This window comes from Hibiscus syriacus, unplaced genomic scaffold (genome assembly GCF_006381635.1).
Source record: "Hibiscus syriacus cultivar Baekdansim isolate YM2019G1 unplaced genomic scaffold, ASM638163v2 tig00110429_pilon, whole genome shotgun sequence".
NCBI lineage: Eukaryota > Viridiplantae > Streptophyta > Magnoliopsida > Malvales > Malvaceae > Hibiscus > Hibiscus syriacus.
In genome coordinates, this window is record NW_024062733.1 from 2,529,622 (window position 1) to 2,547,764 (window position 18,143).

The 18,143-nt window shown below is 33.8% G+C and overlaps 3 protein-coding genes across 4 annotated transcripts; 2 read left to right on the plus strand and 1 right to left on the minus strand.

The window, feature by feature from the left end:
• The first annotated feature begins 2,960 nt into the window (after positions 1 to 2,960).
• LOC120125099 (glutamate-1-semialdehyde 2,1-aminomutase 2, chloroplastic-like) lies at positions 2,961 to 6,233 on the plus strand. Its single transcript, XM_039143588.1, has 3 exons — positions 2,961 to 3,263; positions 4,180 to 4,353; positions 4,819 to 6,233. The coding sequence occupies exons 1-3, from the start codon at positions 3,078 to 3,080 to the stop codon at positions 5,884 to 5,886; spliced, it is 1,428 nt and encodes a 475-aa protein (XP_038999519.1). The 5' UTR covers positions 2,961 to 3,077; the 3' UTR covers positions 5,887 to 6,233.
• A 737-nt stretch (positions 6,234 to 6,970) lies between these two features.
• On the minus strand, positions 6,971 to 10,083 carry LOC120125100 (membrane-anchored ubiquitin-fold protein 3-like). Of its 2 annotated transcripts, XM_039143589.1 has the most exons (5): positions 10,007 to 10,083; positions 9,694 to 9,912; positions 7,972 to 8,142; positions 7,457 to 7,459; positions 6,971 to 7,350 (listed from the first exon to the last, which is right to left on the minus strand). In XM_039143589.1, the coding sequence occupies exons 2-5, from the start codon at positions 9,821 to 9,823 to the stop codon at positions 7,298 to 7,300; spliced, it is 357 nt and encodes a 118-aa protein (XP_038999520.1). In that variant the 5' UTR covers positions 9,824 to 9,912; positions 10,007 to 10,083; the 3' UTR covers positions 6,971 to 7,297. The 2 variants fall into 2 exon arrangements, with proteins under 2 accessions (XP_038999520.1, XP_038999521.1); XM_039143590.1 differs by lacking the exon at positions 7,457 to 7,459.
• Positions 10,084 to 11,034: 951 nt separating this feature from the next.
• LOC120124767 (RNA pseudouridine synthase 7-like) lies at positions 11,035 to 17,442 on the plus strand. Its single transcript, XM_039143347.1, has 8 exons — positions 11,035 to 11,108; positions 11,748 to 11,871; positions 12,125 to 12,211; positions 12,406 to 12,522; positions 14,939 to 14,983; positions 15,974 to 16,030; positions 16,637 to 16,762; positions 17,206 to 17,442. Exons 1-8 carry the CDS (start codon positions 11,035 to 11,037, stop codon positions 17,440 to 17,442), a joined length of 867 nt encoding a protein of 288 aa, XP_038999278.1.
• The last annotated feature ends 701 nt before the right edge of the window (positions 17,443 to 18,143 follow it).

Consider the following 18,143-nt stretch of genomic DNA (forward strand, 5'->3'; position numbering starts at 1 on the left):
AGGAGAAAACAACTCTCAAGAAACTCTCTAAATTCTCTCTAGTATTGGAAGAAAGCTAGAATGCTTTGGGATGATTTTGAAGCCAAATGAGCTAGAGTATTTATAGTTGAAACTTAAGGACTAATCTTATAAATATCCATAAGTTCAATGACTAAATTGTGATTATTCCATTTAATTTTTTCAACAATTTGGTGGCCAATATTTGACCAATTTAGCCGCCCATTAATGATGCCAAATTGTCACCCCATTATGTTGACTAATGCTGCCAACTTTTAACATTGTTCTCCCTTATGGAGAGCTATCTCGTCTTCTTGGAATGATCTCAAGACAAGCATAGCTTGGTCGATCGATAATGGAAAACATGTATGTCCCCTTGATGACACTTGGATCCCATCTCTTCGCCTCTTAAGGTATCATTTGAAAATTCCAAACATGAGCATGGATATAATCTCCTTCTCGGACCTCGTTATCAAAACGATGATTGGGATGAAGACAAGTTTTCAAATATTTTCTATGATGAAGCCATCCCGTATATATGAAGCATCAAAAGTCTAGACTCGATAGACTCTGACGATCAACTTTACTGGAGCTCAAGCACAAGAAAATGTTTCGAAATGAAGATAGCGTACACTTCTTTAGCCGCAAGCACATGGGATTATAACTTGCCAATTTGGAATATTATATGGCAACTACCTGTACCCCAAAACTTAATTTTTTTTCTTTGGTTGTCTTTCAAGCAGAAACTGATGATAAACTTCGAACGCTGCAGACGTTCCATTAGCGGCACCCCTTTTGTCCAAGCTGCCATACTTTTGCAGAAACAACCATGAAAGTTTTGCGTGACTGCAGGGAAGCAATTTGGGATCTTCTTATTCCACCACAGATGGCTAGCTCGTTCTTCTCTAGTGATCTTCAACAGTGGCTTTCTACCAATTTGAACTCAAACTCGACAGTCACTCAATGGGACTTGCCTTGGACCTCGCTATTCGCTTCGATGGTCTGGCAGCTTTGGAAGAACCGCAATGATATGGTCTTCAGCAACACCTCCCAAGTATGTTATGTGATTCTTAGCCGAAGCTTAACATGGGCGTGTTTCTATTCAGAGAGCAGGCTTTGCTCGACCAATGATCATCACCATGCTCCTCAACCGATCAGTTGGCAAGCCCTTGATTCTGGTTGGATTTGCATGATTGTCGATGGATTCGTTAACTCGACCACAAAACAAGGAACCATTGGAGGAGTGTTTTGAGACCATGAAGGGCGATGGTTACTTAGATTCAATAAATTCATTGGGATTATGCAACCTCTCTAAGCAGAGCTTTGGGCAATCTACACTGGCTTACTTGCTTGGAAAATGGTTTTGAGTTCCTCTCGATCCAAACAGATTCCCTCGAAGCAACAAAACTCTTGAACCAAACGGATACGGCCTTCAGCTCTTTATCTCTTGTTCGGGCCATTGATAAGTTTCAGAGACAGGCTTGGGTGGCATTTATCAACTGGATTCCAAGAAAGGGCAACATGCTTGTTGACGCCTTAGCCAAATCTGCTGATTTAAGTAATCGTAACACTGTTATTTTTGAAAGCCTGTCTGATAAGTTTTGAACTCCTAGATGTAAATAGCAAGTAGGGCTGAGCAACGAAATCGAGAAAATCGAAAAATCGATACGAATCGAGTAAAACGGTTCGGTTCGGTTCGGTTTGGCTTTAAACGGTTCGGTTTTTGGTTCGATTTAAAGGCTTTATTTTTTTGATTCGGTTCGGTTCGGGTTTTCCATATGGAACCCATTTATTCCATATTGAACCGAATAGGCAATTTTTGTAAAAAAAATTATAGTTTCAAGTGATTTTTTTATTGAAAAACCGATAAACCGAACCGAACCGAACCGAAAAACTCGAACCGTTAAAAAAACTAAACCAAACCGAAAAAACCGGTTTCGATTTTTTCAGTTTTTTAACTATTCGGTTTCGGTTTCGGTTTAAATATTGAAAATCCGTTTATTTCGGTTCGATTCAATTTTTGGTAAAAAACTGAACTGAACCGAACCGAATACACCCCTAATAACAATGATATATACATGATGTAATCTTTCGCTTTTACTGGCTTCTCATCTCAATTAAAAAATTAAATAATAAAATTAATAAAATTAAATAATGGATGATTATATTAAAATTCTCACAAATTGAGTAAATTGACTATGATTACATGATTAGTCACTTATGTTTGTGTTTTATCCATTATTCTTTATTGATTTTTAAAAACATAATATATGATCACTTTTTTTTATTTAATTAAGATGTGGTCACCACGAGTTAATTGTCGTTAACAACAATTAAATATTTTGATATAATCACATATTTGGTCCCTGTTATTTACATATTCTCTTAATTTAGTTATATTTTTAATAAATTAAAATATATTTAATACTCCAATCGAATGATATCATGTGTCATTAGTGTCACATGTCGTGTCATATGTCATCATTCGTTAGGAGGACTAACTTTATTAATTTAATATATTAAATTTATTTTAATTTATTAAAAGTACAATTAAATTAAAATAAAGTTAGTCATCCAATCAAATGATGACACGTGACATGACACGTGACACTAATAACACATGACATTATTCGATTGAATGATTAAATTTATTTTAATTTATTAAAAAAAACTAAATTAATAGAATATATAAATAATATTAACCAACTGTGTCATCATGCAAAATATCAGTCACATAATCTATTAATTATTAATAATAGTTAATCTGTAATAATTATTTCTTAATTAAATTTAAAAATAAAAATAATTATATATTATATTATTTTTAAAATTAGTGAATAAAAATAGACAAAAACACAAATATAAATATAAGTGTTAATCCAAATTGACTATCCACCCACCAACTGTTTGACTTTCAGACACATAAAAACCCAGAACTCAAAAGTTTGGCGATCGCTATCGGCGATTTGCTTTTTCGTTTTGGCACAATACAATTTCCTCATCATCTTCTTCACATCGGTAATTAAGATCACGAAGCAATAAAGACGACAGGGGGAGACAGAGGCAGTGAGAGACCAAAGATGGCAGCTTCAATCAACGGAGTCGGAGGTGTTGATTTTGGTGGGCTTTCTTCTTCAAAGTTTCATAAAACAACTCGTTCTTTTTCCCGATCCCCTTGTTTCCGTGTTCGAATGACCATTTCTTCAGATAATAAGAAGACGACTTATACCCTTAAGAAATCTCAAGAAGCTTTCAATGCTGCCATGGTGATTCTCAACGCTTTTCCTTATTTCTCTGCTTACTTGTGGATTGTTTGAATCTTGCCAAGTTGAGGCTGATTATTTGAATTGCTTTTAAATTCGGTTCATTTGATTTGGGTTTTTTTGTGCGTTGAAAGAATGCAAATGATTAGGAAAAGTAACTTTGAATTCGTCGTCATAATATGTCTGGGAAGGGATTTAAATAGCGTCGGGTAGGGGAATAATGACATCGTTATTGTGAAAATTAGCGGTGTCACGCGATTGTTCAGCTATTCTATTTTTCTTTTCTGAAAAATCAGCTCCTTCTAAAAATAATCTACGATACCCACAATGACCCTAATATAATCCTATGTCCGCAACGGTGATAAACGCAATGTGACTAAAAAAACAGTTGCAAGCGCAATTTAAGTCCCTGATCAGGGCTACATTGAATAAGTGGTTACTGATTTCTTATTGCTTCAATGGAACTACGAAAAGAGTCAAACGTATGGAAATTGTAAAAAAAATCTGAAATGGTGTAATGCGGGAGGTTCATGATGTTAGGGTTTTTTTCCTCGTTAGTATTAGCTTTTTTCCTAGTTTTTATTACATCTAATTGGATATTGTTTTGTGACTTGTGTCATTGATATTAAGTTTCGACCTATACCTTATGGATTTGAACCTAGTGAGGTTAGTTTGTAGCGTTCTCTCACTATGTTTTCTCCTATATTATACCTAGACATATGAGTTGAGATATGATTCTGCAAGTATATATAAAAAAGTTTGAAAATTTTAGCATATCCAAATGGGATACACACCCCTACCCGACACACACTGTCGAGTAGATAGCATAGGTTTTCTCTTCCTCTTCCGTCTCTTATTTTGAACCAGTTATTTGTTGAAGTCCTTGAACTCTGACTCCTTCAAGAACTTTTTGTGGTAGAATTTGATGCCTGGAGGTGTAAATTCTCCTGTTCGTGCCTTCAAATCTGTTGGTGGACAGCCAATTTTCATGGACTCGGTTAAGGGTTCTCACATGTGGGACATAGACGGTAATGAGTATATCGACTATGTTGGCTCCTGGGGACCGGCTATAATTGGTCATGCTGATGTTGAGGTTAGCCCTCTTCTTCCTTCAATCTACGTTTTCCTTGTAACATATTCATATCTTGTTTGCATTTTAGTCTCTGTCGAACGTAGTTATTTCTATTTTCATTCTTGTTCATAATTTGAATGACAAATGCCACAAGTTTTTAGTGTCCTTGAATTTTTCAATGTTAATGTTGTTTGGCAATGTTTTTTATTGTTGATAACTTTATTTGCTTTTGTGATTTTGAACTTCATTTTGTTATATGTGATGCAATGTTACTTGGACTCGGCGTTAGTTTTGGACATGGGTATGTATTTGGAGGGTCAAATCCTCACACTCGTGTCCAAATATGCATTGTACAAGGGTATTTCAAGAAAAATGAAAAGTCATCGTAGCATAAACGCAATGATGCATCAACTCAACTCAGAACTAATAAAACAATAATGGAGAGATTGAGAGAAGAGAGTTTACAATTGCTAAATGTATCTGCAGGTGCTTGCATCCCTGTCCGAGACAATGAAGAAAGGAACCAGCTTTGGTGCTCCTTGTCTTCTTGAGAATGTGTTGGCAGAGATGGTAATCTCAGCAGTTCCTAGCATTGAAATGGTTCGGTTTGTAAACTCTGGTACAGAAGCGTGTATGGGTGTGCTCCGCCTTGCCCGTGCCTTTACTGGCCGAGAAAAGATCATCAAATTTGAAGGTTGTTACCACGGCCATGCTGATCCGTTTCTTGTCAAGGCAGGTAGTGGGGTTGTTACCCTAGGGCTACCCGACTCTCCCGGTGTTCCGAAAGCAACCACTTCTGGAACCCTAACTGCCCCTTACAATGATATATTAGCTGTCGAAAGTCTCTTTAACAGTAACAAAGGTGAAATTGCAGCGATTATTCTTGAACCTGTTGTTGGCAACTCTGGCTTTATTACCCCTAAATCAGAATTCCTTGAAGCCATTTGTCACCTAACCAAGGAAAACAATGCTCTCCTCATCTTTGATGAAGTGATGACCGGATTTCGCTTGTCTTATGGTGGGGCACAGGAGTATTTTGGAATAACTCCTGATTTAACAACCTTAGGGAAGATAATTGGTGGTGGTCTGCCAGTTGGTGCATATGGAGGAAGGAGGGAGATTATGGAGATGGTGGCACCAGCGGGACCAATGTACCAGGCTGGGACATTGAGTGGGAACCCATTGGCAATGACAGCCGGGATACAGACCCTTAAGCGGTTGAAAGCGCCAGGAACATATGAATACCTAGATAGGATCACCGGAGATCTTGTAAAGGGCATTTTAAATGCTGGAAAGAAGACAGGACATGCAATTTGTGGAGATCATATTAGAGGGATGTTTGGGTTTTTCTTCAAAGAAGGGCCCGTTCACAACTTCGATGATGCAAAGAAGACTGATGCGGCAAAATTTGCCAGGTTTTACCAGGGAATGCTGCAAGAAGGTGTTTACTTTGCACCTTCACAGTTCGAAGCTGGATTTACAAGCTTGGCACATTCTTCAGAAGACATTGAGAAGACAATTGCAGCCGCCGAGAAAGTTCTAAGCAAGGTTTAACGAGTCTGTTGCAGTGTCTTTAATTGCATTTTCACAGTTTGAAGATGGATTTACTACGCTGAAACATTCTCCCAAAGACACCCAAAAGACAAATTCTGTGGTCGAGAAAGTTCTTAGCAAGATCTAAGGTTAGATATAACAGTAACTTTTAACGGTTGAAATTCTTTGTCCTGCTCTTGTGGTCATACTTTTCTGTTGCATGATTGAGCTTTTTTTCTATCTAATTAAGGCTATTTAGTTGTTGTTTATTGGATAAAGATTTGTAGTAATCTCTTGTTTCTTATAATCTGTATTTTTACTAATAAACCATATGTATCTTGGTAATGTTTGAGTTGATTTTCAGGCTTGTTTACATCCTGAGCTCGCATTTCTTTTCAGCCAAATATTTTCTGGGCATCCATTTTGAAATCTTGGTTTGGTATAATTGCCAACTTAGTTTGGACTTAGATGAGTTGGTTCATGATAATGGGTTTAAAGCAGAATTTAAAATTTTCAAGTTCATCGAGTTTGAAATTGAGTTCATGTTCATGCTTTACTAAGTTAATCGAGCTGTCTTGGATCAAACCCACATTTTAAACTGGAAGTTAATCAAGCTCATGTTGGGTTTCAAGACCTATTATTTGAGTCAAACTCTTATTACAGCTTGAGCTTGGCTCAAATCTCTATACCCTAAATCAGTGTTAAAAAGGACATAATCAAGAATGCAATGTAAACACCAAACAGAATTCATCATTAGTATTTTATGTATTAGGGTTTAGGATTTAGATTTCATTTTATTAATGTCATTTTTGTTTGGCTACCAAATTTTGACACAAGTTAGTATGTAAAACAAAATAAAAAAGACAAAAATAACAAAAAAAATTGAACAGGCATGCCTTTCTACACCTCCACGTATTAGGCGTGCCTTGCTGCGCTTAATTGAAATCGCCTCGCCTAGACCCAATTAGGTGCTTCACCCTCGCCTTGCTTTAGCGCCTAGGAATGCCTCAGCTGCTCCTTTTTAAACACGGTCCTAAACTTTCCTTATCAAAATAATGAAAAGCTATAAGCTTTCATGGCACACATGAAAATGCTTATTATTGCATTGCAGGCGGAATAGAAACATTTCATTATTAGTAACGGATAGCATTTTATACAAAGGCATTATCCTTACAATTTGGTGTACATTTCGTCTTTACGTGGAGTAGTCTATACAACTTTACAAATAATTCAAAGCTAATATTTGAAACCAACCAAATAAGTCCTAATGAACCAAAGAAACTAAAAATGCACAGCATTGTCACTCACTCCATTACGAACTTCCACACTTGGGCTTTGGGGTAAACATACACATGTAAATACTCGGAGAGAACGGTTAACTTCTAAACATGGTTTAAGGCATAAACAATTTTCCAGTTCTCCATGCTTGCCTTCATAAAATAGAACACCCACATGCAGTCTTTTTGGGTGAATCATCGATCTTTTCTGTTTTAGACAGAAAACCAAGAATAAGTCGAATATATGAAATGTTACAACGTTGGTGACTCAGATCATTGACCTTAAAGACCAAAAGCAATCCCATTACTAATACTTTCTGGGGTTTAATTGATCTTATCAGTACGCAGAGATGATGAAAGATGCAAAAAAGGATAAATATGGCCTCTTTATAAGTTCATCATGATTCTAGAAGCATGCTCATCAGTGATAAATGATGAAGTTACAGGGAAGACAATATCAGCGGTACACCTAAACACCCTGATTAGCAGTTATAAGAATTCAAAGTTTAGGGTTTTATCTGTGTAGTGCAAGTGCAGATCGGTGTCAAGCAGCCTGTGTCTTCTTTATTGAGAAACCCAAGCTTAAATGGAAATAAATAGGAGATCTTGAGATTTGAAAAGAATAGTTCCTCAGTTGCTTGGACTTCTTGACATGGTTATGTTCAACTTTTACTAATTTTTTTCATATACAAGGAGTGTCATATACTCGTATCACCATAACTATGTCCAAAAATGCATAGGGAACTGTTTAAGAAACTAATACTTGAAGAGAAGTAAAGAGTTGGAGCAACAAAAGATGGTCCAACAAGAAGATAAAGATAAAGAATACCTGTTTTAGCTTTTGTGAGAGATGGCTGTACTACGACATGCATTATGATAGCTCCACCCGGGACTTCACCAAAGGGTACTTTACAGAGACCAACAGTCCTGTTGTTCTCCAAAATTTTACCAGAGCTTATCAACTTTACTTCATTCACTGATTTTGGAACAAGTGTCTTCCCTAAGTAATAGCAGAAGCAACATTTAAGAAAATTAAAACAAAAATGCAATGCAAAATTGATGCATTCTTTGAGGATACTTGGCCATATTAAGAAAACAATCAAGACCATTCTTTTAACAATCCATTTATTCTAATGAGCAAAATTGATGCATTCTTTGAGGATACTTATCTGTATTTGGAAATACAATCAAGACCATTCTTTTAACAATCCATTTATTCAAACGAGAAAAATTGATGCATTTTTTTAGGATACTTAGCTATATTGGAAATACAATCAAGACCATTCTTTTAACAATCCATTTATTCAAATGAGAAAAATTGATGCATTTTTTGAGGATACTTAGCTATATTGGATATCCAATCAAGGCCAATCTTTTAACAATCCATTTATTCAAAAAATAAAACCATGATGAGGATAACATCAATGGAACATTTGTATGACAATATGATGATTTACAACTATAACAAGCATTCAAATCACAGCTCCCTAGCTTAAGGGTGGGTTTCAGATACGTGTATGTGTCCAACAGAGGTACGCTCATTCCATATATTTGGAGGATCTTACTGTTCTACCAGTGTGCAAATATGTGTCAGAAATAATGCAGACATGCATATTCTAGAAAAACTGAAGAGATAGGGTAATATTTAATGTCTAAACATCCAAATGCCTTCCTCTGAATATACATTCATAAGAACATTTTACTACTCATAAAATCATATTGACATGGATTATGCACCAAATTCATAAAATAATATACATACCACACTACAGAAAGAGTATCTCCACTCTTCATTAGGCAATCAATAGGTATTTTTCCGAAGTGAAGGACATGATTTCTCCAAGTTTATCTACCCTAAAACTCTACTACACCCTTCTGCTGTAAAACAACCCTTTCTTAATTCATTTATTGACTGACTAACCCTACTGTCTTCTTCATCAGTCTTCGGGCACAATAATTAGGTTCAAAGCTCTGGCCTGGATTGCTTGTTTCCACCAGTGTGGCAGTGTTCAATAGATAAGTTATTTTTCATATAAATTTAACCCTATGTTTGGATTGACAACAAATAAGGGAAAGGAAAGGAAAGCTAAGGAAATGGAAATCCTTTCCTCTGTTTGGATCAATAAAGTGAGGGGAGTTGAATATCCCTTCCTTTTCCTTGAAATACCTTGTTTTCATTTACCCCATTTTTTTATCCTCTTAACTCTTACATAAGTAATTTCATAATGAGATTAGAAATGGAAAATTTTATGATAATCAGTCTTTTGCTTTCATTTCCACAGATTAACCAAACGAAGTCCGGAAGTTCCTTTACTTTTCTTTTCCTTTCCTTCGCTAATTTAGACTATCCAAACAAAATATGGGTGAATCATTTCATTTTCTCAATATTCTTTTCTTTTCCTTTCCTTTATATTTTTTTATCCAAACATGGTGTAATAGAAATTCACCTAAAAATCTTACAAAAAATGTGAAATTCAATAACTAAGCGAACCTAACATCAGAAACATCATAAGTAATTAGAAAAGAAGTGAAAGAAATCAAAAGAGTAAACCTTTAGGCCAATCAGAGACGATTCTTTGCTTAAGTATATTCACCGTCGATGTGGCGGAGTATCGAAACGGTCCGATATCCGACCCATCATAAATCCTGAACTTTATATCCACCAAATCCTCCTCCGACATTTTTGCACCTGCTTCCACTTGTTCAATTCCTCCTCAAATCCACTCACCAACTCATCACCGTCGACGGCTCATCAAATCAAATCCACCGCCTAAATTTTCCACAAACGGAAAACAAAACTGAAAATTCAACTAAATTTTAAATTTAAGTACCGACCAAAAAAATGAAAGGAGTAAAATTCAAACCTGAATTCTAAAGGAATAATTGATTGACTTGAAGCTCCCACTCGAAGGGTTTATTTTTAAAATTTATACTGTATTTTAAGGTACACTAAAAGTTTAGTAATTAAACTATAAGTTTTATTCCGGTTTGATACCTAATTTTTATTTTTAAAAAAAAAATATATAATGTTTATTTTTTTAGTTTGATGTCTCATTATTAAAAAATTAATATAATTATTGACATACTATTTTTTATTTTTAATAATAACTTGATATTATCATACAATAATATGTCAATATCACTATTAAATTTTTAACTGTAGAATATCAAAAGAAAACATAAACTAAAAATATGTATGGTTTGAAATAAAATATAATTTAGATATTAAAATAGAATAAAAATAATAGTTTACTTGGAAAACAGATAGTTTACCCTATTTTTTAAAACTGTTTAAAAGGATTAATGTTTGGTGAAACAAATAAGTCTAGTAATCTTATAAATAGGGATGGGCATAGATCGGGTTTCGGCCAACTCGATTCGACTAAAAAAATATTTCATTCACCCGATCCGATATTTTGAGATAAAATTCGAATCTGATCCGATCCGACCTAAAATAATAAAAAATAGTATTTTTATTAAATAAAAATAATGATTTAATTAAAAAAATAATATATTGAGGAGTATTATTGTAATTATATTTAAATATATAATGTAAAATTATATTATTTTTAAATCAGATATTTTTTACCTTAAATACGAATTTAATTCGACCCGATAGGGTCTGAACCCGTTGGGCTCGGGTCCCATGCTACTTGCAAATAACGCAACAGCTACTTTGAAAACGAAAGTCGTTTTGCTTTCAGTTTCAGTTTCTACAACGTCGTCGTATCAATTGTTTTTACTACGACGTCGTTTCGAAAGTGGGAGTCATTTCTTCCTCTGTCTACTCCTTACACCAATCATAGATAACTAAAGGGGGCAACAAAAAAAAAAAAGAAAAGAAACAGAGGAAGCCGAGAAAGAAGGAAAGGGGGAGAAAACGAAAAGGAAAATGGAGATTACGTGGCAAACTCCTCCTCATGCTTCTCAGAAACAAGATTATGTTCTTTACAGCGGTAAATTAAGGTTTTATTATTAGCAGTTGCCTTTTTAATTAGATTATAGGAGCTCAAGTTTTTGGCGGGAATTTGACAGGGAATAGCCACGTACTACCGTACTACTTTGAGTTCGTCTCTCATGTTAGTTTCTCTCTTCGCTCTATCTGTTTTTCTTTCCCTCTGAATTTGCATGGTAGCAAATCTCTTAAACCCTAATTCGGCATATCTAATAAAAAGTACCTTACTGATTGTTGATTTTGTTCAGGTGAATAAACGATGGGAGGGTAAAACAATAGTGGATTTGTTTTCTCAAGATTTCAGAGGCCGATCTAGAGATATTATGTAATTCATCTCTCTTTTCTTCAAGTTACATGAATGTTTTCTTTTCATATTTAGAAGGATTGATTTGGATCGAAAGGAAATGTGCTATTCTATTTCGTTTTCTTTTCTTGTTCTTATTTCTCTCTTAACCAACACAGTGTTGGTCATACAATAGACTCCAAATTGTTGGTTAGTTTGTTTTATTAATTAATTGAAATGTGTTGCAAGTTTCAAGCAAAGACCTTTATAGAATTTTATTGCAATTGCTTCCTTTAACTATAATTTGCATATGTTTGAATATGTTTACATATTTACATTTTCTGTTATTTGGAAATAATTATTGCAGGTTAGTGCTGTCAAATGTGGACGGATACAAGTGGATGGAGAGAATGTACCTGTTTCCTACATTGTTAAACGATCCCAGAAGATTAGCCACTTCTTACACAGGTTCATCACATATCGCATTCAATGTCTGATCTCATTGAATTTCACTGAATTTTAGAACTTTTTTTTTGTGGGGGTGTGGGTGGGAAGGAGGGTGTTGAATAATTTTGCAAGCAAGAGTTTTTTGTTCATACTTACATCGTTGGAAATAATATTTTCTAGTTTATTTATTTATTTATTTCTCTATGGCTTTTGTATGCTCTGTTTATTTTTTTTTGTGTTCTTCATGATTTCATTTAGAAGTTGTGGAACTTGTAACTGATTCTGCAAAGTTTGTAGCATGAATCACCAGTGATGGGTTGGGATGTTGAGATTCTTCAAAGTGAACCCGATGTACTGACAGTTTGCGAACCTGCATCTGTTCCTGTAAGTCTTTGTCAAGTGTACCCCATTCAACTTTATTAGGCTGTATGTTCGTTGGGGCATCTAAAACGTGCTTATTGATTGGATGAAGAGAGAAGGAACCTTTTTCTCTTCTTGCCATATGATGTAAGTGACTGTGCCTTTATTTAATTTTCTTTGAGTTCAAATGTTCAATTTATTTTGTAATGTTTTTGTAGGTACATCCGTGTGATCAATATCGTAAAAACACAGTTTTGGGTATTCTCCAAGCAGAGCATGGGCTGGCTCCTTTGTATCGATCCAAATCTAGCACCATATGGTGCAAATATTTCACTGTACTTTAAGGCTACTCCTATAGTCTGTTCAAATTAATCTTGTTTGCAGTTTTCGATTTGGTAAAGTTTTGAAAGCAGAGTTTTCTACTTTTTCCTTGACACTATCATCCTAGCCATTCATCGTCTAGATCGTCTGGTCTCGGGACTGCTTATCATGGCCAAAAATCCAGCTATGCTGACATTTTTAGACAGCATGCAAGTCTTCTGCGATTATATATTTAGGGTAAAGTATAGTAATGGTCACTGAACATTTCTGAAGCTTGCATTTAGGTCCCCCAACATTTAAAACTTGCAATACAGTCCCCTAATATTTATTCCGTTTGCAATATGGTCCTCCAACTTAAACCACAGTTAGAAAATTAGGATTAATTATATAAATGGTCATTGAACTTTTCAGTCACTTGAATTTAGGTCTCCCAACTTTTAAAACTTGCAAAACAATCATCAATTTCATTCTAAACCCCAATTTCCAAGTAATTCAATTTTATTCTAAACTCTAAATTCCAAAATACTTAAATTAAATTCAATTATGTCAAATTTATTATTATTTAATTTCATCTTATTTCATGTGATACATATTTTTTATATAAATATAATAGTATAATTCTTATCTGTTGAAGAAATTTTTTAATTAAAAAAAGTAGTTAGGATATAGAAGAGATTGAAAATAATTCGAATTTTAAATTTATAAAATGTTATTTTAACGTATAAATAAAAGTGTAAACTACTCGGTTGACAATTTAACTATCTAGCCCTTTTTACTTTTGTCATCGATCTTTTAAATTTATCAATCATACCACATAATTATTTAACTGTTTCAACTAAGCCACTAGTCGTTACCAATTGATAAAAATGATGATGTGGCAGTTAAAGGAATTGGTATTATTATACATTCAGTCTTTATTATTTATATAATCAATTTGGTCCTAAATTAAATAAAATTTAATAAATTAATCATTTAATTAGGATCTGACATGTGTTAGCACATGATCATGACACGTGTCATTGGTGACACATGTTACCACCTAATTATTTATATATGCTATCAATTTGGTCCTAAATTAAATAAAATTTAATAAATTAATCATTTAATCAGGATCTGACATGTGTTAACACATGATCATGATATGTGTTATTGGTGACACATGTCACCTCCTAATTAGAAGAAATTAAGTTACAAAGAAGTAAAATTTGGGTCTTGGGCAAACTCAAACCTAAGTCACGCAAATGAAAGATACAGGGTGGAGCCACTAAGCTAACACCATCGTTTGTGTTAAGAGATATACAATAATACATATACTAATAGTATGATCAATGCCAGAAAAAAAAAGAATATAATGTAAAATGGAAATAATGAGATTTGAACTTCGGCAAAAAATTTGAAAGCAATAAATGATGGGAAAATATTATATTTTTACAATAAAAAATATTATATTTGATAAATTGTTTGATAGATTTAATATATTTTTAAATATTAGTTGATACAATATTTTAAAAGAATAAATTTAAGATTTATATATTTTTAAACTAAATTAATAATTATTTTTTCATATTTATAATTCATGATTATATATATAATCTTAAGTTGAGTATTTCTAATATAATTAATAATTTTAATTTCTTATTAAAAATAAAATATTCAAAAAATATAAATGATTCATACATTAATATATGAATATATTTTTTATTTATACATCTAAATATAAATATACATTTATATAAATATATTTTTATTCGTTGTGTATGTGCCTTGAACTCTTTCTTCAAGCCTATATTACCTTAAATTGAAGTATTTTAGAATTTAGGGTTTAGAATAAAATTGAATTACTTTGGAAATTGGGGTTTAGAATGAAATTGATGACTGTTTTGCAAGTTTTAAAAGTTGGGGGACCTAAATTCAAGTGACTGAAAAGTTCAATGACCGTTTATATAATTTATCCTAATTTTCTAACTGTGGTTTAAGTTGGGGGACCATATTGCAAACGGAATAAATGTTGGGGGACTGTATTGCAAGTTTTAAATGTTGGGGGACCTAAATGCAAGCTTCAGAAATGTTCAGTGACCATTACTATACTTTACCCATATATTTATATATAAATATATTTATTTGTGTGTGTAGGCAAACATTTTTGCTATTTGTTTTGCTTAAAACTTGTTACTGCTGTGTTGGTAATATGGAACACAAACGACTGTCGATTGCATCCTTTTCCATTTGATATGCTTATCTAAAATTGTTTTAGCAACATGGCCACACGTTGTGCACTATTGCATCATTTGGTAGAATGATAGACTCAAGATGTGCGGTGCATCAAAGATAAAAATTTAACTGCTTTATGAATATGTTTTATCCAGAAATTTTAGACTTTTCATTTTAATCTGAATGTAATGGTTGCGGATTGAATCTGGACTGGTACAGAAACAGTATGCTGCAAAGGTTTTTGGAGTGTTTCCGGAGGGTGAGGTATGCATTCATGTAATTTGGGTCCAAATTTGAATTGTTCTGCTTGTTCAAATTTGATCAAATGCATAGATACTGTCAGAGCTTTTTATTTTTTTGGTTAAACTGGGAAATTCACCAATCAAGTTTTACCTTTTCTTTTTCTTTGGTTTCTTTACATAACGATTAGTGATGAGGAATTGCTTGGTATTGTAAATATTTTTTTGGGTAAATTACATCAGATACCACCGAACTTTAGGCGTTGTATTGTTTATACGCTGAACTTTCAATTTTGCCAATTATAGCACCGAACTTTAATTTTCGTTTCAATTATACTACTGAACCGTTAAATCGTTACGGCACGATGATGTGGTTGGCAGCTGCCGACGTGGCTGATGGCTGCCAACGTAGACACCTCACCAAAACGACGTCGTTTTGAACCTGCTATTAACGATTTAATGCCCAAGTGGCATAATTGAAACGAAAATCGAAGTTCAATGCTATAATTGGAAAAATTGAAAGCTCAGTGATATAAACAATACAACGCCTAAAGTTCAGTGATATCTGATGTAGTTTACCCAATATATTTTATGAGATATAGGTTCTCGCTGCTTTTCTTTGATGTTAGTTCGCCATCTAGAATCAGTGTTTTGTAGAAGAAGCTTCTGCCTTTTTCTTTCTTTTCTAATTCTTGACATTCTCTCCCCCCAGCCCCCAAAAAAATCTCTTTTTCTTTAAAAGAAGTGTTACTTTAAGGTAACTGTATTCAGAAACTTGTCATCTGAATCTTGCAACAATTAACTTGACCTTTTTCAACTGTGTAGGCTGATAGTAATCTGAAAATTGCAAAGTAATTTTTAGTTAAAGCCAAAATATTAGTCATTCAATTATTTATTGATGTTTTAGAGAGATCTGGTGTGACAATGAATTAATCATTAGTTAAATACTTTTGCACTGCCTTCACCTGATGCACATTTTATCCCATTCTACTTTTGTAGTGATTTTCTTTTTCAGCAAGTTGTTGATTCCAATGTAGATTACAATGCTAGAGAGGGAAGGAGCACTGCAGAGGTAAGTGTGTTTCTCCTACATCTACTAATGTGATTATAATTTTGTTTTTCTTCCACTTATTATAGTTGATGTATGCCATGTGCAAGAAAAGGGAAAGATACAGAGGAAAATAGGCCAGTTTAGTTATGAATGTCCGCTTGTATATTTACTGCAATATTATACATTGCACCCCACTAGTTCCTCTCTTTAGTGATGATTTGTATGCAAGGCATATTCGTAGCCCAGAATATGAAAAATGTTTGTTGCTTAATACAAGTTGAAACTAAAGGCTACCTTTTTATTATTATTATTATTTTAAATGGAACACTAGTTGTGCCATTAATTAATTTGTTTAACATTCTGTCCAATTCAATCATAGCCGTGTTTCTCATTATTGTTAATCAAATTAAATCTCTAAGCTTTGAATAACTCAACAAGGCTGTAGGTGATCCATAAATCTTTGAACCGCTAATTATGTAGAGACTTCTTCTCTAAGGCTGAAAGTTTCATGAGGTTTCGAAGGATGTTTCTTATCCATTAGTTTATGATCTGATGAGAGACTTTTCAAATTAGAAAAAAGTGGATTGCGGTTGTACTGAATCGTAGAGCATCTTCTGTTTTATGCAGCTTGGCATCTGTAATGGTGATACTACCTTGAAGGGCAAGGCTGCACGTACAAAGTTTACTAGGATTAGCACCAATGGGACACATAGCATTGTCTTGTGTGAACCAGTTACTGGTCGAACTCATCAAGTAAGATAATGCACAACAAATAAGAAGTAATTTCTGTTGAGACCAGTGAAGGAGATGTTTGTAGTTGTTCTAGTGGACAGGAGATGCTTTTGGATATTTATCTGCACACTAGATCACTTCTAAAATTATGTTACATTCAATTATTTTCTATTTCAACACTCCGGCACTCTGAATTGGCTTTTAAATTTTAAACTGTTTACTACAACTTCGTATCTTGGAATGGCTCTTACTTTTATGTTTCTGTCAATTTAGAAAGTTTCTTGTATTTGTCACTTCTACAGTGAACTTAGTTTTGATATGTCATCTTCTGGATAAGTAATGCATATATCATATTGTTAAGGTTTTGTTAGGAAAACTACTAGATTCATGCATCTTTTTATAAATAGTTTTGCATTTGCTTTTCCCAATAACTTCTTATTTTTCTGACAATTTTTTTATTGTAGATTAGTGTGCATCTGCAGTGTATGGGCCATCCAATAGCCAATGACATGCTTTACCTTTCAGACAATGTTGTTGATCGCTGTACTTTAGGAACAACTGCTAATATAGCTGCAGCTCTTTCTGGCAGCTCTCCTGAAACCAGTTGTGAGAATCATAATGAAGAATACAAGTACTGTAATGAAGATTTCAGCATTGATCCTATGTGTACACACTGTCCTAATTTAGCTCCAGACGGGTAAGACACTTGTGACAACATATGTTCAATATAATCATTCGGTTCTCCTTACAGCCGCATCTATGCTTCTCAATAAAACCGTAGTTATTTAGTTGTATCTTATATTGCAGTTTTCCCCGAGTATTTTGAGAAATTGCTTAAAAAATGTCGACATTCAACTTCTTGATACTTGGTTTTTTGTCCATGCCGTGAGATCATCATAGGACTCCATAAAATATTCTTTGCTACTCATTATGTGAAGTAGAATGTGTAAATACAGAAAGTGATGTGATGTCTTACAAAGAATCTGCTGCATGGCTTGCAACTGTGTCAAAAATTTGGGTCTTTAGAGCACCTCTTATTCCTTTTGATTATCAATGGACATATATACATTACCATGTGCGGAAATATCAACAATGGAAATAATTCATTCTTACTTGATATTTGATAATTGTAAAGTTATGATGTATATACTGTTCTGAATATAGAAAATGAATGTTTTTTTTTTCCAACCAAAATTTGTTGCATTAATTGAAAGTTTCAATGAATTCAAAGGTGCGCTTGATGTGGTCGTTGCAAATCATTTCGACTCTTTAGTTTCTAAACGTTCATGTAAAATCTGATTGGCATGATTAAAATGTAACCCAAAATTATATGCTTGAGTTGAAGCTTGCTTTACGTTATTATCTTCTCTCCTCACATAGACGAGGATGCTCAGACACGATA

Excerpts from the sequence above, each read along its gene's own strand:
- LOC120125099 (XM_039143588.1), top strand. The coding sequence starts at position 3,078 with ATGGCAGCTTCAATCAACGGAGTCGGAGGTGTTGATTTTGGTGGGCTT. Across the intron at positions 3,264-4,179 it reads AAGCTTTCAATGCTGCCATG|AATTTGATGCCTGGAGGTGT; the intron begins GTGATTCTCAAC and ends TTTTTGTGGTAG. Across the intron at positions 4,354-4,818 it reads TTGGTCATGCTGATGTTGAG|GTGCTTGCATCCCTGTCCGA; the intron begins GTTAGCCCTCTT and ends ATGTATCTGCAG.
- LOC120125100 (XM_039143589.1), bottom strand. The coding sequence starts at position 9,823 with ATGTCGGAGGAGGATTTGGTGGATATAAAGTTCAGGATTTATGATGGG. Across the intron at positions 8,143-9,693 it reads CGTCTCTGATTGGCCTAAAG|GGAAGACACTTGTTCCAAAA; the intron begins GTTTACTCTTTT and ends GCTATTACTTAG.
- LOC120124767 (XM_039143347.1), top strand. The coding sequence starts at position 11,035 with ATGGAGATTACGTGGCAAACTCCTCCTCATGCTTCTCAGAAACAAGAT. Across the intron at positions 11,109-11,747 it reads CTTTACAGCGGTAAATTAAG|GTTAGTGCTGTCAAATGTGG; the intron begins GTTTTATTATTA and ends TAATTATTGCAG. Across the intron at positions 14,984-15,973 it reads GAGTGTTTCCGGAGGGTGAG|CAAGTTGTTGATTCCAATGT; the intron begins GTATGCATTCAT and ends TTTCTTTTTCAG.